The sequence below is a fragment of the Rhinopithecus roxellana genome, chromosome 15 (assembly GCF_007565055.1).
Source record: "Rhinopithecus roxellana isolate Shanxi Qingling chromosome 15, ASM756505v1, whole genome shotgun sequence".
Taxonomy (NCBI): domain Eukaryota; kingdom Metazoa; phylum Chordata; class Mammalia; order Primates; family Cercopithecidae; genus Rhinopithecus; species Rhinopithecus roxellana.
Window position 1 is genome coordinate 41,815,087 of NC_044563.1, and position 27,219 is coordinate 41,842,305.

The 27,219-nt window shown below is 40.1% G+C and overlaps 1 protein-coding gene, 1 non-coding gene and 1 pseudogene across 3 annotated transcripts; 2 read left to right on the forward strand and 1 right to left on the reverse strand.

The window, feature by feature from the left end:
• The first annotated feature begins 1,062 nt into the window (after positions 1-1,062).
• On the forward strand, positions 1,063-6,944 carry LOC104677799 (annotated as a pseudogene).
• Positions 6,945-7,177: 233 nt separating this feature from the next.
• LOC115893831 lies at positions 7,178-7,284 on the forward strand. The gene has a single exon (XR_004053864.1). It is a non-coding gene; the product is annotated as a U6 spliceosomal RNA (small nuclear RNA).
• Positions 7,285-18,233: 10,949 nt separating this feature from the next.
• LOC104677790 (tripartite motif-containing protein 51) lies at positions 18,234-26,649 on the reverse strand. 2 transcript variants are annotated; one of them, XM_030918295.1, is made up of 7 exons: positions 26,563-26,649; positions 24,156-24,570; positions 23,779-23,874; positions 21,749-21,979; positions 21,015-21,037; positions 19,983-20,080; positions 18,234-18,904 (listed from the first exon to the last, which is right to left on the reverse strand). In XM_030918295.1, the coding sequence occupies exons 2-7, from the start codon at positions 24,564-24,566 to the stop codon at positions 18,405-18,407; spliced, it is 1,359 nt and encodes a 452-aa protein (XP_030774155.1). In that variant the 5' UTR covers positions 24,567-24,570; positions 26,563-26,649; the 3' UTR covers positions 18,234-18,404. The 2 variants fall into 2 exon arrangements, with proteins under 2 accessions (XP_030774155.1, XP_010381226.2); XM_010382924.2 differs by lacking the exons at positions 21,749-21,979; positions 26,563-26,649 and having other exon boundaries at positions 24,156-24,566.
• Between the last annotated feature and the right edge of the window lie 570 nt (positions 26,650-27,219).

Below are 27,219 nucleotides of genomic sequence, written 5' to 3' on the forward strand. Positions count from 1 at the left end.
GGGATAACCACCTTGAATGTATACATTTGCTAGTTAAGTTATTTTAATTAATAAATTATTGTGGAATCTTCACTAGAACATCAATAATGGCTTTTTTTTTTTTTGTACAAGGTTTGTTGAGATTCATTCACTTACCGTGAAAGTCATGTTCTAATATATTTAATTCAGAGAATGTTAGTATATCACACTTGTGCAGCCATCAGAACTCTCTACTGCCTGGGCACTTTTATCACTTCCAGAAGAATCCCAATGCCCATTAACATTTATTCTCCATTCACCTTCCCCATTCCTTCACAATACTTAATCTACTTTTTATGTTTATGCATTTAGGTAAATAAAATCATAAATATAAATTTTTTAATATAATGTTTTTTTTCTGAGAGTATGTTTTCAGAGTTTGTACACACTGTAAACCATTTGTCTTACTTGTATATTTGAACAGGCTGTGGTAGAAAAATAAAGTGGTGAATATCTTATCTTACAAAGAATAAAGACGAGTGCTTATTTTCTTTTTAAGTCTGACCAAGTTAAGTTGACCTCACAGACTTTATTATTTCTCAAGATCCTAGCTATTAATCACATTTCAGCTCATGCAACAGTTTTTCAGTGCTGGGTTGCTGTTATTACATTCTCTCTGAGTATATTATATCAGATTATAATATTCAGAAAACTCTTATATTTATTACTACCAGATTGAAAATTCCAAGGGGCCAAAGGCAGTATTTGTCTTATTTGTTAAGATATTACCATTATCCAGTGCAATTTTTAGAATATAGTACACCATAAATAAGATGAATAAATGGATAAGTAGAGGAGTTAATATGTACAAATATTATTCTAACATTAAAATACTTTTCCACAATGTAACAAAATAGGATAGAATATACTAATGAATTATCTATCAAAAGATAAGAAACAAATCGATTTTCAGATTCATATCAAAGATAATACTATTATGTTATCGTTTAAAATAATTGTAGCATAATTTTTATGGGATTGATTTCAGTTGTCTTGGGTTTTTTAATATAAACCATTGAAAGAGGAAGGTTCCTATGTAAAACGATGGTGAAGAGGTACAAGGCTTAGAATAATGAGACTGTCATTATTTAAACTGTCATATAAGTTGAATTACTCACTAAGCATAAAGTGGTATAAACTTTCTTATGCAGTATAAAGAACAAAATTAATTTAAATTTTAACTAAGAATCCCAATGATACAGCCTGGAAAATTCTATGATAGAATGTAATAGCTACGTCTCCTAGGGCACTGGCTTATCTGCTCTAATGAGGAGCACAAATTTGAATGATTCAGAAGGTGCATTGCTCTCACATGTTTGTACCAGTATAGAATTTGATCAAGAAGAAGACTGACATCTTCAACAACTGAATTTTATCTCTGTGTGCAGAGAGCTGCCATTTATTGCCATGTCCCATGCAGCAGGAAAGCTGAAAGAAAAGTAGGATGGACAGAATATTTGGCTTTGAGAAAATCACCTGGTGTTTTTCACAATGATTTTATTCCCATCCTATAGGTTCAAAATTAGGTAGATGGCACACCAAGTTGTAAGATATATCTAGGAATGCTATTTACACACAAAACAATATTTATTTTTATCATTAGATTCAGAAAACAAATTAAATCACTGGCACAACTGAAAATAACCCAAGAGAGTTGTTCAATGAAACAAAGCAGAACCTCAACAAAACAGAGAAGGTGTTGCCAAAAGTAAGCAGAGATCTTAGTATTCAAGAGTGAGTAAACCCTATTTTTTAACATTGTCGAGGTGTCCAGTGTTGTCCTTTTTAGAGCCTGGCTAGCTGAGGGTTATGTGGCAAGAAACATCTTACTTGTATTTTAGTCCCTTAAATGGGAATGATTCTCCCAATTTTGAAAATACTTATCAGAAATGTTCTCTTATTCTTTCACTCTGTACTACATAGACTGTGTAATAAACTGTCTCTCTTTTCCCCTGTGTATTTCATGCAGTACATTAGAGGTCAGCAGAGAGAAAGCTATCACCAGCTTCTTTTGGACTTGCTGCTTTTTTCCAAGGGATCTGAGATGATAAAATTATTCACCTTAGAGCACCAACCCTGCACTTCTTTTTAATTTTCACCTATATTTTGTGAGCTTTTCTACTCATGTTAAAACTCTCTGCAACAGTCAGTGCCTCATAATTTAATTACATTATTTGTTTCTAGTTTTCAAGGAAAAGTTTTTTTCCTGACGTTCTTCTAATTTAGCTCAGATTTACTTTTGCAGAGACAGAAGTAGCTACTTTACGATCATTTAGTCTTTGACTCTGATTTTGGAAGATGAAGAAGTGTCTGTATCTATTTAGCATATTTTCTTAGCCGTTAACCAAGACAATCTTATTCTGTTGATGCTCCTAGAAATATTTAATTCATTTATTCTCTTCACTTTTCAGAATTTATGTTAGAATATTGCCAAGACTTACTTACAATTGAAAGAAATCAAGAAGAGACCACTAAGAACATTGTCAATCATTAATCCAGAAATCTTTAACTTCTTGAGTTTTTAATCCCTAAAGGAATTTATTTATCAATAGTCTGGTTACAGACTTTTTTTTAAATTCAAGAATTTTGATTCTTCTGGAGTACAAAGTAAAAACTGATAAAGAAGATAACTTGGAAAAAATAATCTAACAAAACTGAAACACATTCTTGACTAGCACTCTATTTCTGTACTCAATTTAGGAGACATGTAAACGGCAGTTTTCTTCAGTGAAATAAGACAGACACACAGAGAAAAATACTTCATGGTCTCACTCATATTTGAAATCTATTTTTAAAATTTCAATACATTAAAAAACGTGATCACATTGGTCAGGCTGGTGGGAAGAAAGTAGGTAGATGAAGGGCAAAAGTTGTAAAGGTGCCGTTATGTAGAATAAATGAGTCTGATGTACAACCTGTAGGTACATTTGATAATCTTGTATTTTTGGGGGGAAATATTCTGAGGGAGTAGACATTTGGTGTTCTTATCATAAAAAAGAAGTACAGCTAAGTGATATGATTGATTTAATTTTCTTGATTATAGTAATCTTTTCATTATGTATATGTCTCTCAAAAGAACATATTGTGCACCTTGAAAATGTAAAATAAAGCATAAATTAAAAAATAAAGGCAATTTTGTTCTTGCATATAAGCTGAAACTAAGTGAAGACTGGGTCAGTAATAACATTGCTTTGCTGAATTAAGAGAATTCTAATAAAATATTTTTAGTTGGGAAGCTATCTGTGTTAAAAAAATTGATCTAAGGCTGGTTATAGTGGCCATACTTATAATCCCAGGGCTTTGGGAAGCCAAGGCAGAAAAATCACTTGAGGCCAGGAGTTTGAGATCAGCCTGAAAAACATCTCTACCACAAATAAAAAGAAAATTAGTCTTGAGTGGTGGTGTGCACCTGTTATCCCTGCTACTCAGGAAGCTGAGTTGGGAGGATTGCGTGAATCCAGAATTTTGAGGCTGCAGTGAGCTCTGATAGTGCCATCGCACTGGGCCTGGGTGACAGAGTGAGAACTTGTCTCAAAAACAGCAAGTAAATATTTTATGTAGCCATTTTACCTGAAAATTATAATTGTTTCTTCTACAACTAATAAATCTGTATATATCTAGGTCAGCTACATCAGGCAGAGCTTGTCCTTTAGTACTTACATCTATATATAAAAAAGACAATTATAAGGAGGGTCTAAGGAAAGCTTTTTTTCTCATTCGGGACTTTGAGGTTATAATTTTTTAGACTGATTTTCTGTCTCAATGGGATATCACCCTGAATCTTAATTTGTCCGAACACCTCACCTAGTCTGAGATTTTTACAAAACATAAAGTTCATAGGATCAACACATTCATGTGCCTTAAAAGCCTCCAGGCATTCAAAGATGGGGAAACTCAGGCCTTCTACCGCATTATTGGAGGAGCACATTTGAGACTCACAGCACTGGGTTGCAGGAGTCTGTTAACAGGTCTGGACAATGAGTGATGTCAGTCCAAATAATTCTGAGGAAGGCTTTCTGCCTTATTATAGGGAGAATAATCATTGGAGACTCTAGACAAGTTCCCAGTCATCATTCCAGCATTTAATTGCTGTTTTTGTAAACCAAGCATTTTGGGAGGCCTAGGCAGACAGATCACTTGAGGTCAGGAATTCAAGACTGGCCTGGCCAACATGGAAAAACTTTGTTTCTACTTAAAATACAAAAATTAATGGGGTATGGTGGTGCACACCTACAATCCCAGCTACTCAGGAGGCTGAAGCAGGAGAATCACTTGAATCCGGGAGGCAAAGATTGCAGTGAGCCAAGATCATGCCACTGCAGTCTAGCGTGGGTGACACACTTAGTGAGACTCTGTCTCAAAAGATAAATAAAAAAAAAAATTCACATCTTGAATGGAGGGTGAATAAGGAGTATAACATGGGGTCTTGGAGGGAAAATATGCATTAAAACGGAAGGAGAACATACTTAACATGCCAGTGGAAGGTGAAATTCTAAATATCTGATAAGAATATTTTTGAGAAATATGTTTAATTATTAGTAAATCAAGATGTACCCTTTGAATGACATTAAAAATTCACTAGAAGAGTGAAGAATAATAGTTATAACGTCACATAAGTAACAAAAGTCTCAAAACATAAAGTGTTCTAAAACTTTAATTAAAATTCATTTTTGAGATAGAGAGAATAAATAATAGTTCATATATTAGACTTTATTATGTGAAAAAGACTTTTATAAAATTCTTCCACAATAACTGAAGATAGAAATTACAATAATTATAATTCACAAAAGAATAAAAGCATTAAAATAAATTGTAAAAAAAATTTTTTAAGGGTAAATTTGAAAATTATTCAAAAATCAGAAAGTGATTTTATCGATGTCCAAAAAAATTAAAATGAAAACAAACTTAATAATGTAAAAGAAGGCAGTTTTCTGCCGGGCTGGAGCGCGGGAGCTATGGCTTCTCTGGGGACGCAGAAGCGAGAAGTAGGGACGTTGGCACTTGCCCCACGCCTCACTCCCTTGGCCGGCGCCCAGGCCCCCTGCCCGCGCCTCCAGTCGCCAGCAGGGTACTTCTGACTGGGACTGGGCTGGAGGGCGGCGGGGCGCGCTGCATGATCCCGTCACCGCCGTCCCCATCCCGGGGAGCGCAGGTCGAGGAGGACCGCGCTTATTATGAAGAGCTGCAGGACTTCTTGAGTCCGTCTAATACACGCAGCATCGCCTCGGACAACCCTTTCTACCCTTTAGAGCAGAAGGAGGAGCATGGCGTCGAGAGCGAGGATAGTGTCCTGGAGGCATGGGGCTGCTGGGGACGCTGGTGCGTCGGGGGCTGAGCGCCAAGGAAGCGCAGGAGACTGACCACAATGGCTGGATCGGCGATATTGTCGCCTGCTACCATGGCTTTGTGGATATACCCTTGTAGCCTTAGCTGAGTGCCCCCACATTGACATCAACTGGTAGGACAGGGAGGGGAACACAGCCCTAATCACAGCTGCATAGGCAAGGGCTGCGCTTGCCCCATGGGCACAGTTGCCTTGGACACTGGCTCTCAGCCTGGCGCTTCCTGCATCACCATCACCTGGGCTGGTTCATCTCAGTTTTAGCACAGATCTGGTGGAAACAGACTACCAGGCCCTGCCCCTGGAGTCTTTCTTTGAATCGGCCTGGAGCGGGGCCCAAGAATGAGCAGATCAACAGGTTTCCTGGTGAGGCTGATGCACCTGGCCCAGGGATCCCACAATGAGGACAGAGGGCTTTGAGGTTTTCATGCCTGATGACGGCCAGGGACCCCTCTCAGTAGGCACTGAAGACCAGCAGAGTCACAGACCCCAGGAGAGATGTTGTCAGACTGACACAGACCCATCATGGAATTAAAAAGAAAATGAGGAAAGCAGCTGATCATCTGTTCAGGACTTCCCTGCGTTGTTTTACTAAAGAGGCCGTTTGGTAGCAACTAGGGCACGCTATCATCATCAACTACTTGTTGAACTTATGTCCCGGGTCTTGACCTGGAAAGGAAAAACGCGTTCGGGTTCACCGCCCTGAGGAAAGGCGCCAGGGAGGGTCGAACGGATCGCATCCAAGCCCTGAGCTAGCAGGGGAGGGTGCCCACGCTAGGGCCCCCGCCATGGGATGTTGCCGCTGGAGTGACCACCTACACATCCGCCTCATGCAGTGGCTCCTGGAGCGCCCCTGCTGGGAGCGGTTCAGGGAAAAGTACCAGCTTGAGCTGCCTCCGCTCCCAGAGAGGGCTCAGAAGCCCTAGAGCTCCAAGAACCGCCTCCAGATGCTCACGGACTGGAGCTGTCCGCGCTGACGCCGCGCTCCGTGCGGGGCCCGGAGGACCGGGGCGCCCTGGATCAGATGGTCAGGATGACCACAAGCCTCTAACAGCCCTGCGGTGGCTATTGCATGCCAGACCGTGTGCCCCGAGAGCACTCCGTGAGTGGGGAAGAGGCGGCTGGCGGTTCAGGAAATCCTGGCGGCGCGGGGAGAGGGGATGCAGGTGCAGGAGGCGGGCGAGGGGGAGGGCCAAGGACAGCGTAGGAGGCTCGTCCGGGCGGCCGTGTGTTCGCGGGAGGGCTCCCTGAGAGCAGGACTCGGACTGCAGCGCTGCCGGGATCCTGGGGCCCCGCCGCGCCCGCCTCGCGGAAGGCCAGCTTCCTGCTTCCGCAGCGCATGCAACAGAGGAGCGTGTGGCCTGGCGTGGTGGTGCCGGGGTCGGCGACAGCAAGGTGCCCGCGCCCACCTTCTAGTACCCGCGGCCGGCGCGGAAGGGCAGCACCAAGGACAGCGGCCACCTGCGGATCCTCCAAGTGGAGGTACAAGGAGGCCAAGGTGAAGCGGCAGGCGGAGGAGGCCAAGAAGAAGCGCCACGTCAAGGCGCAGGAGAGGATCCCGCCGCCCTGGAAGAAGAGAAAGTGAGGGCCCGCGAGTGCCTGGCGCGGGCTTTGAGGTCAGGGTAGGACCGCGGGACTGAGCGCCATGGCTGCTCCCTGGACCTGGGGGCCTCAAGGGTTTCCAGGGTGTCTCTCTAGGATGCTCCCAGCAGAGGGGATGGAGGAGCCACATCGATTCGCCTGACTTCAGCTCCTCTAGCAATCAATACACCTAGAGGGCAAGTTGCCTAAAAGGCTCCCTTAGAGAACCTCAATTAAGTGCTCGCTTCGGCAGCACATATACTAAAATTGGAACAATACAGAGAAGATTAGCATGGCCCCTGCGCAAGGATGACACGCAAATTCGTGAAGCGTTCCATATTTTTTTTTTTAAAAGAACCTCAATTAAGATTTTTTTTTAAAGATCAATGTATTCGGCTGGGCGCGCTGGCTCACGCCTGTAATCTCAGCACTTTGAGAGCACGAGGCGGGTGGATCACCTGAGATCGGGAATTCGAGACCAGCCTGACCAACGTGGAGAAACCCTTCTCTACTAAAAATACAGAAGTAATAGGGCCTGGTGGCACATGCTTGTAATCCCAACTATTCGGGAGGCTGATGCAGAAGAATCGCTTGAACCTGAGAGGCGGAGGTCGTGGTGAGTCGAGATCGTGCCATTGCACTCTGGCATGTGCAACAAAAATGAAACTCCGTCTCAAATTACTTACTTACTTACTTAATTAATTTAATTAAAACAATTTATTAAAAGGGTTTTCTGTGTAATTTGTATTTTTAATCACTATTTATCCAATTTGCCAAGTTTTGCAAGTGATAGGGTCCCTCATATCCAAGGCAATTTTAATACACTTGCCTGAAGACTTTTTGTTTAAAATACTCTTTCTAGCAAAAAGTATTTATAGTATCTGTAGGAGTTTACACAGAAATCATGGGATTCTCTCCTTTTTGGCTGTTTGCTTTGGTCTTCTCATCGTGGGTGCATGTGCACACTGGATGTTCTTATTAATCAGATTAAGTGATACTGGATATTTCTATTTGATGGAAGGATTGACTCGTTTAGCCACATGATCAAGTGAGACAGAGAGATCAGATTTTATTGTATCTTTTAAAAAGTCTTATCCATGCAGTCATATGTTGGAGAGAAACATTTAACATCGAAGTATAAAACAATCCAGAGATAAATATGTATGTATTACTAGAATTAAACTCATTTTAAGCAAGGAGTTTTAGATAAACTGGATACAAAATCTTTAACATATTAAAAATAAATAAGAGAAAAAAACTGTCATTTGATAAAATGGGGGCAAATGTAATAAATGATTACCACAAATACAAAATTAAGCCATATGTGCTCTTAAGTAAATCAAATCCAGGTATCCATAAAATGTAAAAATAGATGCAACAAGAGTAAGGGGCCCAGCATGATGCAAATTACAGGAATGGGGAGGAGGTGATGTTTAGAACAAGTGAAGAGAATGAAATGGGAAGCAAAGTAATTTTCAGCAAATTCTCCTGGAGTGCAACAGGCAGGCCCTTCTTCCAGACTCAGTTTCAAAGAGTCGCTTGTGTGGATATTTCTTTTGTTACACCTTTGAGGACTGCACTTGGTGTTTAGTTCATCCTCATGCAGACCTCATGGAATTACCAAGACGTGGGGCCTTGGCATTGTGGCACCTTCGTGCCAAACATATATAATTCACAGCATTACCAAGTCCCCATGAGCCCTACCCTCACCTCTGTCAGCTGAGGACCCAGCCAGGCAGTGCCACATGGTCTCCCAGGCACGCTTCTCCAAGCTGCTTTCCCTGCTATGAAAGTGCTCAAGGCACTGGTCTGGGCAGCTGAGCCCTGGGCTTGTCCTAAAGCTCCATAGGTGACTGCACTGCAGCCCACATGGAGAGCTGCAGCTCTAACACAGGGATTTTGAAAGGCCTCAGTGGTCTTTAAGTGGCACTTCCAGGACACCCATCCTGAGCTCCCACAAAGGACTCCACCTTCCCAAGAGTGTCTAACTGTCATTGGAACAGCCAGGGTTAGGCAGCTTCTGCTAGGGTTGCCATGGCGTCTGACCCTTGGTAGGTTGCCAGATATTCCTTCCTGTTTCTGCCATGGGAATCTGGCACTGGGAATGGTATGGAGCTGGAGCCCCCGCTTCTACCCTAAGCCTTGGGTGTCTTCTGCTTCCAAGTCAGAAATGGACACTTCTGGTCCTGCACAGCCACTACTGCACCACAACCCATGCTCATAGTCTCCAGGGATGTGTAGAACAGCCATGGCAGGACAGGAAACAACTGGCGATTTCCCCAGGTCCCACGCTGTTCCAGAGTGGGCATGTCGGGGCCCTGCCCCCAATGTGTTCCAGCCTTACCCAGGTGCACAGGGTACCATGGGACCAGCACAGGGCTTGTCCATTAATGCTCCTGGTGTCCACAAAACAGCTCCAGAGATACCTGCATTTTGAAAAGCCTGCTGAGCCGGCAAGTATGGGGTAGGACCAATATTTCTTTGGTAAATCTGAAGGCGAGCTGACCATTCGCCTGGTGAGTAGAAACTGCCTTTACCTGGCCAGTGTATGCAACTTGAGAGGAAATGACAGCTTCATGGGGGGATCTGGGGGAACTGGGGACCCTGACGTCCTCGGGAGCTTTGGTATGGCCTCAGTGGAAAGACCGGATTTTGAAAATCTGCCAGACCCAACTGAAAGAAGGGTCATCCCTGATTGGATCCCAGACTCTCTCTGGTCCCTCTGGACTCACTCTACACGTGGCCTGCCTGTGGGCAGCCCTTCCCTTTGGCCCCTGAGGCAGGTCCATGTAGCTTCTGCAGCTGTGCACCTGGCTGCTGGCCCAGCACTTCTCATTTTTGCCACCTGGAAGCAGATTTGCTAGTAGAGGAATTTTCCAAGGGAAAGAAGTGTTGCCAAGCCTCTGTCCTCGACCTGTGGGGGGCTTATGCTCTTGGTTTTTTATTCTCTTTGGAGTGGACAGCAGAGGGGACAGGGGGGCCTCCAGGCAGGCTCAGGGAGTGTGGGAGGCCAGGGAGAAAAGTCGAGATGATAGGGAACTGGAGCCACCTTGAGGGAGGTGTCCTGGGCTCAGTATCGGGTTGATCAGATGAGCCAGTTTATATTTAAGCAACACTATTATGTTCAATTCTTTTTGGTAAGGGGTTCCTCAGGGGAGTTGTGGTCATCTGGTCCCAGAGGTGGAGGGAAATGCCCCTCATCTTCCTGAGCCATTTGGAAGCCCTTTCCTCTAGCTCTAGGTACTGGTGACACAGATTCCTTGATCTCCAGTTGTGCACAGGGCTGGGGGGTGAAGGCTTCCTGTGACTTACCCACTCAGCAGTATTGGGCATCTGGCATTCAGAGGTCTCACAGTTTCCTCTCCAAATCCTGGTGTCCTTGGAGAACATTTATTGTTTTTGTCTATTTTTGTTTCTTTGAACTGCTACATTCACTCACCGAGGGCTCGCCCTCCCTGCACCCCTCATGTTGTTCAGGAAGGAGGGGAACGAGGGGCATGGGGCCCCCCTCTCCTCTCCTGTCAGTTGTTACCACACTGTCACCTCTGGCTTTATCACTACGTTCTCCCACCCCTGTGGCCTCGTCTCTTCTTCCTCATTCACCCTTCCTTCCTTTGCCTGTTTTCTTCTTCCAGTTGGTTAAGTTATTTATCATCCCTGGCACCACCTACCCTGAGGTCTAACAAGGACAGAAAAGCCAGCACCTCTGTGAGGCGTTATCAGGGTGGTGTTATCAGGGTGGGACATCCACGCCCCCAGAGTGAGTGAAGAGTAGGCCTTCCAGCATCTCTGCTGGTGTCTAAGAATTCCTACACCGCTGTGCCCTTCCCACCCCCTCCACTTTGCTCAGAAGGGAGACCAGGTTTGCTCTCCTGCAATGACAGCCCAGCCCCTGCTCTGCACAGGGAAGGGGCTCATGGTCCCTCCCTGCACCCTGATGTTTATTACTGTAGATAGAGAATTTCAAGTTGACAGCTACCTGCTCAGGGATTTATATATAAATATAGTTAGAGGAAAAGCTAAAGTCTATTTTACAACTTTTTAGTGTTTGTGTAAATTAAGCTTAAACTGGACAGAATAAATATTTCTCAGACAATGTCGATGCTACTGATTACAAGTGAGATGGCTGGAGCTCGCCCCTTGGTGGAGAATTTCCTGGTGATTGGAGATTGGAGACTCTGGCAGCAGAAATGGCTTTGCGGTGGGTGTGAAGTCACTTCAGTCCCTCTGAGTGGCCTCTTGTGGACGTGAACACATGTATCGACACCAGTGAAATCCATCTCCACGTGTGTGGAGGCGGCTGATGAGAATACAAATGATCCAGTCATGACTTTTCCCTCTAGAACCGGTTACTCCCAGTCTGACGTTGGAGCATGTGAACTAAGAGTAATATTTTTTTCTAATTGCTTCTGTGAATAAAGTGTTCTACAGTCAGCCAGCATTAAACTCTCCAGAAAGGAGGAGGGAACAGCGTGGAGACATTCATCTAGAATTACCTCAGTGTGTAGAGGCTGTCCCTTGACTGCACTTGGAAAAAGCAGTGTGAACCATCCTGTGCCTCTTTCTTCTCAAGCTCCTCCCGACAGTCTCCTGGCAACACTAGAGATCTCAAGACTATGGAGATCAGAATTTCAATAGCTTTGTCAGCTCAGCATTGACCACTCCTGAGACTTGAGGCTCCTCTTTGAGCAGGAGACAGGCAGTTCGCAAAGTTGGTTGAAAAATAGGATTTATGAATGCGGGAGGCCCATGCTGGACCCCTCTGCCTGCTTCTCTCCCTGCTGTCTGCAGTAACCAGGTCCCTGGTGTGGAGGCGAGAATCCCCTGGGGTAGGGCCAGACCTACCTGGGGTAGGGCCAGAAAAAGATGCAACGCTTGCAGACTGTCAGGAAGAATCGTGGGTAACAAGTGAATATGATGAAATGCATCCCAGAGAGGAAATGAAGGGACCCTCAATAAGAAGTGGCTCTGACTGACAGGTCTCAGGCAGCCCACCGGCAAGAGCACTACATCCCCTGCAGCCCTGCCATTCGCACTACATGATGTGGGAAGGCTGTCTGTTCATCCTTACTCTGGGGACCCAAGCCTGCTCTGAGGAGTGAGTCACAGCCCTGGTGTGTGCCTTACATTACTCTTTCCCCAGGTGTCCCCGGAGACTCAAGCTTGCTCATTTCTGCCCTGACACAGCTCGCTGTCCCTGCAGTGGACAGAGTCCGCCTGTTCTGTGTCAGCTCCTAGACATCATTAGTCTTTCACGTGATAAAGTGTCAGTACTTTTCCCTTTTACAGTATTTGGGGAAAGTCTAACACACTCCCCAGGGATTTGCGCAGGTCTCTCCAGCTCCCACAGTGGATAATTCTATGGATTCTGCACCAGGCAGTCAGTTGTCCCCCTTGGAAGCCCCCGGGGTCCCTGTTTCTGCAGGCCTGGTCCTTTGTTTCTACCCAAGTCCCATTTGGCCAGCACCTGCCAGGAACTGCCTGGAGGGCCATGGTGTGGGGAAGGACAGGTGGAACCCTGACCACAACAGATCCTTCTAAAACAACAAAGTCACATTGATGATGACAACCGCAGTGGGGTGAATGCCATTGCAGCCAGCATGCTGGGAGCTGCCAAGGGCTTATGGCAAAAGCAGTTCTTCTCAAGGCGCCCTTTGCATCTTCCCTTTCTTGCCTCTCAGAGCATTTGGAACTTGCTTATGCATTGGAATGACTCTTAAATCAACTGCTCATTTCTGTGTCTCTGCACTCACAGGTTCCTTCATTAACATTTTAAATAAGTGGCTAAAAAACTCCTCTACAGGTTGTTTTCAAAAGCAGGAGAAAGAAAAACACACACTACCTGAATTGATTTGACTAATTTTTGAGTGACTCAGTTCAAAGTCAGTATTGCATGCACAATGTCCTCATGTTGAGCCAGCCTGAAATAAGACTTGGTAAAAGGCACAGTCCTCAGTAGCTGGCGGTGCCACTGTGACAGCGTACACTATGGTGTGAGGGTATACACAGGCGAGCATAAATGTGTGTGCTCATACACACAGATAAAGTGAAAGGACACCGGGCTTTGTGCTGGCAAAGGTTGTGATGCTGCTGCAGCTTGCTGTGGGCCCTGGGCAGTGTCAGATGGGAAGTGCTTTGATGGCATGTTGTTCAGGGTATTTAATGGGGTCTCCGTCTCCCATGGCCCGAGGACCCACTGTGACCACTCCACCCACTGTGGCGCAGATCACAGCTGGAGTCATCATAGCCCACGTACGTCCTTATTGAAAGGCAGTGTTGACCCAGTGTGTACTTTAATATTTTAATCATCAAATATTAAAGTATTGGAGTACTTTAATATTTTACTCATCAAAAGATGAGAAAGAGGATACCATCAAGTTATGATTTTAATAAATATCTTCAAAAGTCTGGAATATTTTTTCTCCTTTTTCTTTTTGTTTTTTTTCTTATGTTTTTGGAAATGTTTTGCCTGATGTGAGCTTTAATTCTAATAGTCACTAAACTAGACTGGAAATGCACATTGCTGTTGCTTTTAGAACTTGATTCTAGATTTTAATGTATTACTGTCAATTTATATATATATATACACATTATATATATAATATATATAAAGTATATATCATTATATATTATATATATATATAAATATATATATTCTGGTTCTGTAGCCCAGGCTGGAACGCAGTGATGCAATCGCAGCTCAAATCAGCCTTAAACTGCTAGGTTCAAGTGATCCTTTTGCCTCATTTTCTCAAAAAGCTGATATTACAGACGTGAGCCACTGCACCCAGCCTATTAATTTATGTTTTTAATAAAAGCATAAGAACTTTCTTTATGATAAATTAAGGAATAGAATATCTTTAAGGAAATACTGTATATTTAAGGAAACACAAAATCTCCAGTAGTTATAGACTCCTATGAAAACCACCGTTACCACCAGCAATTTTGTGTATGTCTATATAACACATACGTACGTCAATATATATAATATATGCATGAATTTTTTTCATATTTGGCAGTCATTGAAGAATAAAAATTAAAATTTATACTGGTGAAAAGTGAAATAAGTAATATTTGTTGTTTAGTGAAAACTTTGTTTAGCAACTTAAATGAAGCTGCCGAAAGTGTGAATTGGATAATAAAGATATGTCATGAGGGCTTCACAGAGGGACAAATAGAGGTAAACTAGGAGAGTGCTAGTGACACATGGAGGATGAGAGTATCACGTATGTGCTTTACAAACAGCATAATGTGTGATTGGCTGTAGCACAAATTAGAGCTAAGTAGAGAAGATGAGGAGAGGACATATTCAAGGGTATAACGTTTGATAATTTTTTCAAAGTAAACAAATGAATTGTATTCAGGAAGTCAAACAATCCTCATTTTGGATGTGTAAGACATAAATTTACTTTGTTTTGAATGTGCAAAACAACATATTTTTGCCTGATTTTTAGTGTTTCTCTTCTTTGGTGGCTGATTCATTATGATGTGTTTAAGCTGGAAACCACCACCAAACAGGAAGAATCTCTTAAAATCAGCCAAAGTAAACTGTTTCATTGTGAGGGAACACTTCATAGAATGACAACAGACTGCTCCACCACTGTAAATGTAAGAATAAGACAGTGGACTAATATTTGCAAAGTGTCAAAAAATGTGACTGCCAATACAGAGTTGAATGTGGATTGGAAATACCTTTTATATAAGAGGACATAAGGATGATCTTGTCACATAAGTATAATAAAAAAAAAGGGGGGGGCTTTATACCCTACTAAGGGCTTCTAGAACAGTACCCATGAGATCTACTTGAAAGACAATTCCAACACCTCTGCCACATTTGAATCCGGTTTTATTAATTACTTTGTCTCTTAACAGTGTTTCCTTTATGTATCTTTTCTGTTTCTATATATGTCTGGTAAGTTTTACTCAACAAGTGAACTATGTAGTGTAGACTCATATATAGAAAGCAAAACTCACGTGTTCCCTTTTACTAGGCTGTGTATGTGTGTTTTGAGGGAGAAGGTTGAATCAATCTAATCAGGAGTTGATTTGGTTTTGGGACTTGTTCCTCTTAAGAGTTAACTCCAGTGCACCATAGGTTTCCTGCTCATCTAGCAATACTTTGTGTTCTGGATTGGACTAGTTTAGCAGCTTTTCTCAGTATCTGCTGTATCCTCACCTTTAAGTTTCCCTCCAAATTCTGCTCAGTCCCCCAGAGGACACTGCTTTGACCTGTTACTCAACAATTGTTGCCTAGTTGGGGGTGGCGAAGAGATAGAGAAGCATTCTCTGTCATTCTGATGAAGCTCAGTGACAGGTCGACACTGTTTCTGGGTCTTCATGGTTGGAACCCTCTTAATCATCCTCTCCAACCTTCAGGTGTAGGTCTAAATCATCCACATATGGTTTTCCTCTTTTTTTTTTTTCACATTTTTTGAGATAAAATATACATATAAAATTTACCATCTTTACCATTTTTAAGTGTACAGTTTAGTGGTAATAAATACATTTATATTCCTTTTTTCACCGTTTATCCTTCCCTGTGCTCTATCATTTTTTTTTTTTATTATACTTTAAGTTCTAGGGTACATGTGCATAACGTGCAGGTTTGTTACATATGTATACTTGTGCCATGTTGGTGTACTGCACCCATCAACTCGTCAGCACCCATCAATTCATCATTTATATCATGTATAACTCCCCAATGCAATCCCTCCCCCCTCCCCCCTCCCCATGATAGGCCCCAATGTGTGATGTTCCCCTTCCCGAGTCCAAGTGATCTCATTGTTCAGTTCCCACCTATGAGTGAGAACATGCGGTGTTTGGTTTTCTCTTCTTGTGATAGTTTGCTAAGAATGATGGTTTCCAGCTGCATCCATGTCCCTACAAAGGACGCAAACTCATCCTTTTTTATGGCTGCATAATATTCCATGGTGTATATGTGCCACATTTTCTTAATCCAGTCTGTCACAGATGGACATTTGGGTTGATTCCAAGTCTTTGCTATTGTGAATAGTGCCGCAATAAACATACGTGTGCATGTGTCTTTATAGCAGCATGATTTATAATCCTTTGGATATATACCCAGGTTTTCCTCTTTTTTCCTTTTCCCCTTTCCAAAGTTCAATTAGTTCTACCAATATCCCAAGGGCAATGGCATTCCTTATCTTTCCCTTTGTAGTTTTAGATTTTGTCACACGGGAGAGATGGGGAGGTAAATACAGGTCTTAAAATGTGATCTTCTCTGAATCTCTTCACAGACTGTAAAACAAATGTATGTGGCACATATACACCATGGAATACTATGCAGCCATAAAAAATGATGAGTTCATGTCCTTTGCAGGGACAAGGATGAAGCTGGAAACCATTGTTCTCAGGAAGCTAACACAAGAATAGAAAACCAAGCACTGCATGTTCTCACTCATAAGTGGGAGTTGAACACTGAGAACACATGTACACAGCGAGGGGAACATAACACACCAGAGCCTGTTAGGGGATAAGGGGCCAGGGGGGGGATATCACTGGGATAAATACCTAATGTAGATGATGGGTTGATGGGTGCAGCAAACCACCATGGCACCTGTATACCTATGTAACAAACCTGAACGTTCTGCACATGTCCCTAGAACTTAAAGTATAATAATAAAAAAAGTTTATGTCTTAATGTTGATGTTAACTTACCATAAATTAAATTATGTGTGTGTGTTTGTGTATATATATATATATATATATATATATATATATATGCATTTGAAAAATTAGGCATAACATCAAATTCATTTATTTCAAGCTTCTTATTTTACACATTAAAATATTTAAAATACATATTATATATAATTTTCTTCTGCATGAAAAATACTTACAGTTTCTCTCTTTGATTGAAATGATTCCTGAATCTTATCCTGGTTAATTTTTAAGTTTCCTAATGATTACCTTCCAAAATATTATTCAATATTTTAACTTCTAGTATCAATTAATGGAGTTCAAAATTCATCCAAATATATTTATCTATAATATAACATTTGTGTGTTTCAATTCTTCTTAAACTTCTCATTGAGATTCATTAATTTGTTGCATTTTCATCTTATCTGTGTTTTACAGAAAACTTTTTTATGAAGAGATCACTATTTAGCAATTCTACTGTTGATTAGTATTTATTTTGTCTCCAATTTGGAGCTACAATAAAAATTGATGCAATGATCAACACTGTATTTATCTTGAAATACATATAGGCAACCTGTGGAATCTATTTTAGAGTTAAAATATCTAGCCCATAAGGAATGCTCATAGTCAGTTTGCCAAAAAGTATTTCAGTTTACATCCCTCCAGCCGTGAATAACTTTCACTGATTCTTTGTCTTTCACAACACACAATATTGTGTGTCTTTAAATTTTGCTAATTTTTATGGAGGTCTATAGTTCAACTTATGGATTAATTTTTATTATTCTGAGGACTAATACAAGTAATCCCTTTTTCATATTTGTCCAGTTATTTATGCCTCCAATTTTATGAAGTACCTGTTCAAATATTTTCCCAATTTTATATTGGGTTCATTTTCTTTTATTGATTATATTCATTAATCACATGTATTGTATTTTATTGCATATATGTTGGGTTAAATATTTTTCTCCACAATTCGTTTGTATTTTAATACTTGGATGATATAGTTTGAACACAGAAGTCATCACTTTTGATATAAACTAAATTTTCCTTCTTAATTGTTACTTTTTGTCTTGGTTAGGAAATCTTTCTCTGTGAGAATATTTCATTGTGTTCCCTTCACCTTCAGAACGTGAATCCATGTGTAAATGAATTGTGTATGGTTTGAGGTAGGAGTCAGTATTCAGTTATGTCCATTTGAATATTTAATTGATCCAGTATTGTCCTGATCACCTTGTAAATTTCACTGTAGGAAAACACTGTAATAATGCATGAGCATTTGTATATAAGATGAGATTTAGAAAGATAAGCACAGCATAAGAGGTCAAATAAGATGACCTCAAAGTACAGATTCATCAATAAAACACATGGATAAGTATAATACTGTTAGATGAAGGGACAGAAAATATTGCCAGGTTACCATTGAGTCTTTTGCCTCCAAGTTTTTTCATGAAGCCCAAGATCCCTACTTTCTTCCCTTGATTTTAACTTCGTTTAGACAACTCTGTCATCTATTATTTCACTTTGTGACATTCAGAAATAATGAAAAAACCAGAGAATATATTCCATTCCATACATCATGGGTAATGATTTTCCAAAAACGATTAGACAAAGAACCAGTACACATAGTTTTAATGTTTTCACCACTTTTAATAGAAGCACTATCAATGAGATTTGATGACATTAGAACGCAGCTAAAGACATTAAATATAACTTATTTGTCCTGTTTGATGAGGTGCGAAAAAGAGGGCTTTCTGTGATAAATGGGTTCCCACAGCATATAGACACACTTCTGACTTATCTCTGGTCAGAAGTGACTACAGCAAAAGATAGGCCTGAGAGGAGGTGAGAAGGAGCAATTAGGGATGGTGTATATCAGGGCATTTTGATCAACATCAACAAAGGTCATGGTTCTACCTTCACAATCCAGGAATAATCCTACTCGACTGGTAGGTCTTGGAACATATTGCACCACAAGTGGGGAGGTGGTAAAGAGACTGCAGTGAGCATCCTCCTTCACACATCCAAGAAGAAAGAGTCCCTCCTCTCCATCTATCTTATCATTCTGTCTCTTCTCTTTCCAATAATTGTTACAGACACCAAAAGCCCAATTCCAAGAGTCCCCCACATGAACCTCCCAATAATATTTGCCGGATGTGAAAGTCTGAGCCCCCCATACAAGAAAACATTCAGATTTTGCAGTGAAATGGGGATCATCTTGAGGGTCACATCCAACATTTATGCTTCTCAAATCTCCATACAGGAAGATATGACTATTGGCTCTTTCAGGCTGCAGAGTAAAATCAACTGCAAAAATAACAAAAAAAGTATAGATACATGTGAATAATAGAAATTAGAATTCTTGAGGGAAAATTTGTTCTACCAAGAAATTTGAAGTTACAAGGACAGGAGAATTTTGATTACAACATTTAATCACGTATAAGGATGATTAATATTCTCTACAGGAAAAACAATATCCTAAAAACAGACATTGAAAATGTATTGAAAACTCAAAAACTGAGAGTTGAATATAAAACCAGCCTGTTTTAATCCAATTTCCAATGTAAAAGTGAAATGTTATATGCCCCAAATGCCCTTTAGCTATCAAGGTCATTATTAAAATATTTCTTGTTCTTAAATACTAGTGATATACTTTTGACAAGAATGGGAAGATTTTAGCTTACTCAAGCACTGCTCTAGATATCTGGATAAAAGTCCATATGTTCAAATTATAAGTGGTAACTGAAGGCAGATTTTTGCAAAATATTTCACCAGTCACTCTGTGGACTTCCCTGCTAGCTCTAGATTGAAACTGAATTTTAGATTTTACACGTAGGTCTTCATGGTGTAACTGAACTGAAATTATCATTTCTATTTTTACTTCCTATTTATAAAATAATTTTTTCTTTCTTTGTACATATTAAGTCGAATTTTTGCATTATATCAATAATATACATTTATTGTAAGAAAATACAAATACTCCAACAAACTGCTGTGAACTCTCTTCCCCAAAAGACTGTTTTTTAAAAAATTCAAGTGAAATACAGTAAAGAAATGTAAAAATTTTATGTAACTTTGGATTATTAAGCTTCCTTCTGAGCATTGTTCCATTTATTTAATTTTTTACTTCTTATGTCATTCCATTTACCCAAAATAGAGCTCTATCCATGTGAGCCCAGAACATATTTGTTTTTCACCATGTTTTACTCTTCCTGTTATAAACTGGACTATAAATAGAAACAGAGATATGATAGGTGTTGCATAGTCATATCGTTCACTTCCTTCTGAAATGAAATAAGGATTTGATGAAGGATAAAATATTACCCCCATGATTCTAACAAGAAGTAATACACTGTGGGAATTCTGCCAATGGGCTGACACTCACCTCTGAATCCACTGAGCCTATCCAGCAGTCCAGTGATGGGCCCTGCACTGAGCTCTGGATTCACAGGCTTGGGCATTTGCAGCAGCAGGGACTCATACCTGCAAGGAGAAAGATGCAGTTACCACATCTACAGCCAAAAAGTACATAAAAATCACTACTTTTATTTAGAAGACATTTCATGAGAATCCCTTTAACCCACAATTTGCTAATTCCAAAATTATCATTTTCTGTTTTAGATTCATTCTTATTCACAGTTCCTGATTTTCAAGCATGTTAGAAAAGTCAGTCTGAGTGAGAATTCATTTGGATCTTCTTATGTCTCCAAATTAGTAAGGATCATTAATCTTAAGACCAAGAGAATATTAAAATATAAAATTCTGGGTTCCAGACTTCACCAGAATTTCCTGATATCACCATCTGGAAAGGTGGGGTTATTTTTAAGACTGCTGCATCTGTTGCTTCCTTCTCAAGGCCAGGGTGTTGAAATATGCTCTAGGCAGGGAGATCTGCCTTTTATATCTGAGGTTCTCTGGAGGCCTACATAGTTCAAACATTCCAAATAATTTGTTTCATCTATTTTTCAGAATTATCTATTTAAATATAAACTAGAAATCATCAACACTTTTCACTGCAAAAATACTTTCCCTTTTTCTCTCTGGCTTCCCCGGTTGACTTTGTAGCCATGTAGTAAATGTAACATTTTCTCTTTCAAACATGCAGGTTTTTGAGCAATAAAAAGGAAATTAGGAGTAGAGATGATCACTTTTTTATTCTTCTTTCATTTTTTTTGTTTTCTTTCTTTTTATTTTTTTTGTTTGTTTTTTAGTTTTGCAGAACTTTCATTGAACTGCCTAATAAAATCACTGAGTATAGCAACAAAATAGAAGACAACATAGGGTGGGGGATGGAGAAAGTACAACCAGCACAAGGTAATATCAATATCTGAATCAATTATGTCTTCAGTGTCAAAGTTCCTGCTTGATATTTGTGGAAACTGAAAGAGCATCTGCTAAAATCTTGGTATGCACTCACCTGTGTGATATGTCTCCAAAAGCCTGTAAGATAAAAAAGAAAAAGAAAGGCTTAGTGCTTTCCACATGATGCAATTTCCACTAAGTTCACTGTGAGATTTGGAGGCAGTTTCTGAGATATTATTTTCCTACAATTTTCCCTCCTGGAAAGCATTTTTTGTTTCTTTTCTCATGAAAATCTCAGTCTATCATATGTCATGAATTAATGTCCTGATAAAGTCTCAGTCTTGAACACATTGTCTTTACAAGTGAAGGATGAGGAGGCCCACAGAGTCTGTGGTCTGCTGTAACCATAAAGAAGCTACTCAGTCATCTTCCCTAAGCCCTGTTACCAAAATGAGTGGATCCCAAAATAATATTAATGTGATCCTAGATTCCCCAAATTCTCCATCATGCCGTGTCTCCAAATTAACCTAAGTGCAAATGAATCACTTCTCATTTTATCCACTTTCAAAAATCCTAAATATATCATTGACTTTTGATGGGAAATGTTTCTTGGGGCTGTTACCTTGGTCATTCCACAAAGTTTTGTTGCTGGTGGATAAAGTAGGAGGGACCTTCGGTTGGTAGAATCCATAGGAGAGGCTATAACCTCCCAACTGAGTAGCATTAGTTATAGAAACGTGTTTTTAGAAACAAATCATGGAAGTAAAGGGGGGATGGATTTCAGGAGAGAGGGAAAACACCCATGCATGTGAAGGTTCTACATCCTGATACCCCATGGTCAGTCCGTACCTGGAGTAGCTCCACATCTGCTTTATGGCACATTTGCTTCAGATCCTCATACATTCCTCTGAAAAGCTCCCTCGAATGTTCCATTCTGGCTTTGCTTTCATTGAGTTGCTGAAAAATGTCCTCTCCCTCCTTTTGCAGCCTCTCCAAGTGATGTTGCTCTTCTTCATGGAGAAATGCAGGCATCTTCTGATATTCAGCTCGGATTGCTTCTATCCTTAAACTCACATAATCCTGCAATGACAATAGTCAAAATAGAAATGTTGTATCCATCTTCTCTTGAATTTCACTGATTCCTCTTAGCATTCTGAACATCCAATATTTTAACCCTCAGTCTTGTCAATTCTCAGATTCCACAACATTTTATTCCTCTCCTTTTTTCTGCGTTAATATCAACATAGGTGTTTCTGCCTGGTTACATTTACTTGATTAATGATAAAATGTTTTCTAAGATAGTTGTATAAAAATGGATTTCTCTCTTCCAACACACATTTATAGAAAGAAAACACAGTTCTTGCTTAAGAATTAAACTATCGAGCAATATTGGCTAGATAGGAAACCATTATTTCTATTTTGGAGAATTGGAGCAATTTATATAAACCCATTATATGAGAAATTATGAAATGACCACAGACTAGCATTGTCAATTCAATGCATTTCACCCAGCATCACATAGTCTAATAAGGTTTCATTTATTCTCTTCCAAACTCACCCTAATCTGCAACATGGATTTCTTTGTGGTTCCTCAACCACCCAAATAAATGCAAATGAAATATTACTGCACATGCTGTTTCCTATATCTAGAATTATTTTCATATATATACGTATTTTTTATATATGCACTCTCTATATATTTCTCATATATAGGTATATATGGATATATGAGGAATATCTATGTGCATCTGTGTGTGTATATATATTCCTCACATATATCCACGTATAAATATATACACCCACACCCAGATACACGTATATATTCCTATATTTATGAGGAAGGGGAAGGCAAACAGGAGGATATATGTATTTCCTCTTGATTGATATTTTGTTTCATTGTGAATTTTTCCATGAGCCTTTTTGCTGACCACACTAATTAAAACCCAAACCCTCATCCCCAGTCCCTAACCTCTGTGCTCCTTTTCTACTTTCCTCCTTGATTATTCTCCAAAGACAGTACTACACTCCAACACATCATGTACTTTACATATCTGCATGGTGACCATTTGCTTCTTTAATTTCAATTGCAAGATTTGTGTGTTTTCTTTCTTCTTTATTACTTAATTTTCTAAGTTGATATTTGACATATCCTAGGTATTCATAAAATATTTTTCAATGAATTTATATTAGAATGAATTAATGAATTAATATTAGATACCATACCCTCAAGATAAATGTCCACAAAGAGAAAATCATTTCTAGAATTCTTCTCAAGTCCTTAAAGTTCTCCTTACATTAAATACTAGTTCCCATATTTCTCGCATATTTGTGTCTTCAAGACACGAGTGTACATTTCTCACCCCTTTTTCCATTACGTGTTATGACTTACTCAATATTAATTAGTTCTGATACTTAATTTCATGCTTCCTCTTAATTTGCACTCTTGTTCCTTCTGCCTGATATTTAACTCACATTTCAAATATATTTGCCCACCAGGATTCAAATTCATGCTGACTCAGCCTTAGAAGGTTCACTTGAAATTTCCATCACTGCCAAATAACGCTTGTGCCCAGAAGTTATCCAGGCAACCAATTGAGAATGCTGTGAAATGGCCCAGTGTCCTGCATTTGTTGCTGTATTGCTAGAGGTTTGTATGGAGACAGATGAGCATGCTTGGGTAACATCTGTCGTCTGGTTAGAAATCCTACCAAAGAGTCACACTATCTTATATAAAAAATTAGGGTATTTTTTTCTCAAGTGTTTTTTCCTTTTTTATCGAATTCCAGAAATATTACGGATTGAGATCAAGTTCCTATTTTAAGAATCACCCATTTGTTCAACATAAGTTACTGAAGAAGGTAGAGTAATATGGTACTAACCTGCCAGCATCTGGTTCTGGTGGTTTCCATGTTCAGGTTTCTGTGATTTTCACAAGCTTTTTCCCATAAAGACTGCATTTTCTTCAGGAGCTTCTCCTGCAAAAGAGCCATGAATTGAAGCACAAGTGAAGACACTAAAGTATCATTCACTCTCTGATATACGAAGGACCCCAAATGAGAGACAAATTGGCCCATAGAAAATAGTTTGCTTTGTTTCTCCAAATGTTTGTCAAATCTGAGAAGTGTGAAGCCAAGGAAGCTCATAGCAGACATGCTTAAAGGGACACAGAGATGGCATCATCCAGTCTCCAAGGAAATAGACTTACAAGAATTTCCTGTGTCCTTTATAGAAATAGATCTTCAGAGTCATCACTTACCCGGTGTTCCTCAGCAGCCCACTCAATGGGACAGTGTTTGTGGTCTCGGTGCTCCTGAGAGTTGGAGCACAGCAAACAGAGCAGGCTCTTGTCCACTTCACAGAACACCTTCTTTATCTCTCTGTGAGTCCCACATATCTGCTCCTCAGAGCTAAGGAATTGCCTGAGACTGGCTTTCCTGGCAATGGAAGCCATCTTCTTCAAGCGAATGTTAGTTCTGAGGTTTCTCTGCCGTGTTGTCTTCTTGCATTTAGAGCACTGAACAAGAACCGTGATGTCTTGCCAATTGAGGTAGAAACAGGGCCTGCAAAAACTGTGCCCACAGTCTATGGTGATTGGGTCTATGAAGTAGTTCATGCAGATGGGGCAGGTGAGTTCCCTCTGGAAGACTTGCAAGATTCCAGAATTCATGTTTCTGAGGAAGAAAGAGCAGCATGTCATTTTGGGGTCTGGGTTGGTGAAAATCTGTCAACATGTGGTGATATGTGATAGCTATATTTTCTTCTCAACAGTGCACATTAAAGGGGAACAAACTATTTCCTCTTAAACAAAAATGAAAAATTCATACACAAGGAGAATCTTAAGGCTTTATAGCAGACACCACTGACTAGATGACTCACAACCTCTTCTATTCCTAGTTCCTGCCCATAACATCCAAATCTATTCAATAACCTATTCCCTGGGATTGATATGAAACTTGGGTTTTAGTTTTAAGTGGTCTAGAATAAATCATGTTTGTCCCTATTCCTCTTTCAAGTCACTACTGAATGACTATGGGAGAGGAGTAGAAAACCTACACTAGGTAAGAAAACAAGAGAAGATGGTCAGAGGGCTCTATGCCATATTTTCAGGAGGGACCCAGAAACCCGGCTCTTTGAAACAAAAGCAACCCCAAAACCAACCAACCGACCAGATAAACAAAAAGGCAACAACTAAACCAGTCTATGTTCACTAAGAGAGAAAATAAATAATGAAAGATACTGGGTTATTTTTCTTGTGGCTTAAATTAGCTTCCTCCTTGGGCTACTCAAACTATGAAGTGAAATATTGTCAGTTTTTTCTAAACTGAAATATGTACAATTATGTTACTATGGCATTATTGTTAATTTTAGGTGTTGACTTGAATGGATTAATATACGGAGAATTGGTGAAGTATTATTTCTGGGTGAGTCTGTGAAGGTGTTTCCAGAGTGACATGTGAGTTGGTGATCTGAGTGGGGAACAGCAGCCCTCAATGTGGATGGACATCATCCAATCAGCTGGTAGCTCAGACCAAAAAAAAGGGCAGAGAGAAGGCCATTTGCTTTCAGACACACAATTTATATATATTTATAGTTATAGTTATGCATACATCCTATGGTTCTGTCTCTCTGGAGATCCCTGACCCATGCAAACTGCTATCTTTGCTTTGGCAGTTTGAAGGCATTTACCTTACTGTCTCTTACTAAGCAGTGTTGAATTTAAGTGCCAAAAGTGAAAATTTAAGAATTGCAAACATTTAGGCTGGGCGCGGTGCCTCACGCCTGTAATGCCAGCACTTTGGGAGGCTGAGGCGGGTGGATCATCTGAGGTCAAGAGTTCGAGACCAGCCTGACTAACATGCTGAAACCCCATCTCTACTAAAAATACAAAATTTAGCCAGGTATAGTGGTGGGCGCCTGTAATCCCCACTACTCAGGAGGCTGAGACAGTAGAATCACTTGAGTCCAGGTGGTGGAGATTGCAGTGAGCCAAGAGCCAAGATCATGCCATTGCACTCCAGCCTGGGCGACAGAGTAAGATTCCATCTCCCAAAAAAAAAAAAAAAAAAAAAAAAGAAATGCGAATATTTTTCAGAGGTCATCTGAGCCATTTCCAGGAATGTTTCATAGTTTCATCTGACATAAGCCTCAACTAAAATGACAACTAGTATCACGTATCAAATTATGCCTTACACATTTATCTGCTCAACAACTGTATTTTGATTTCTAAGCTAGGCTATTTTGGAGAGCCTTCTTGTTTCCTTTAGTATCACCAGTTTTCATCTCATCATTGCTTTAGTAATTTAAAATCATGTCTAAAAGTTTAAGGTTATGAAAGCACAACATTTACAATATTCAATAATTCTCTCTTTTTACTTAATTCAATGTACCAATATTAGTACATGCAGTACACACACATATAAGTTTTAATGTGAATTCTGTGTATTCATGATGCGTACAAATCTACTGCAGCAAACACTAGACATTTAAAATTTTTCAAAAATGTACTGAACACTTCTGGCATATACAAAATAACAACAATTAACACCTCATGTCATAAAATGAGTAGTAATATTATGAGTTACAAATAATATCATTAAGTAGGTTTAAGACAGGTAGATATTTTTATCATTGTAATTTACTATTTGGTAATAAGTTGCACTCACCCCAGGGCTCTAAGAATGTTTCCTGCAGTGATTTTTCCAAAAAAAGTTCTTTCAATTACTCCCCAAGATCAGGAGCTCATTCCCTGCAGACCTGACTTTCAGAGGCCACCTGAATGCAGGTAACTCTAAGTGCTGTCCTCCTCTGGAGCAAAATGAGCTTCTCTCTTCTGCATCCTTTTATATGAATCTTTGAAGACCACACCCACCTCTTTAGTGGTATTTAGCGTATTAAGAAAGGTGGAGACAGAGTTGATTAGGTTTATGCAATATTTAGTACACACCTTTTCATCACTGATTAAATTAGCATCACACTATCATTGTAAAAACCACTGCTTGAATGAGGCATACCTATCATCAATCTTATCAGGGTAAACATATGCTAGAAATTAACTAAGATTGATTAATACTGTTTCTTGAGTTTCTTCTATGGCACAGGCTTTCCTCTAAGCGCACATTAATTCATTTGTTTATGTATTCTAGAGAAAGGTTCTCCTTCTGGTGTGCAGTGGTACAATCTTAGCTCACTGCAGCCTTGAATTCCAGGGCTCAAGTAATCCTCCCACTTTAGCTTTCAAAGTAATAAGGACTAGAGTTTTATGCCATTGCACATAGCTAATTTTTTATTTATTTATTTTTCTTAAAGATGGGATATGGCTA

Excerpts from the sequence above, each read along its gene's own strand:
- LOC104677790 (XM_030918295.1), bottom strand. The coding sequence starts at position 24,566 with ATGAATTCTGGAATCTTGCAAGTCTTCCAGAGGGAACTCACCTGCCCC. Across the intron at positions 21,038-21,748 it reads CAGATGTGGAGCTACTCCAG|GCTTTTGGAGACATATCACA; the intron begins GTACGGACTGAC and ends TTTATCTTACAG. Across the intron at positions 20,081-21,014 it reads TTTGGAGACATATCACACAG|GTATGAGTCCCTGCTGCTGC; the intron begins GTGAGTGCATAC and ends TTCTCCTTGCAG.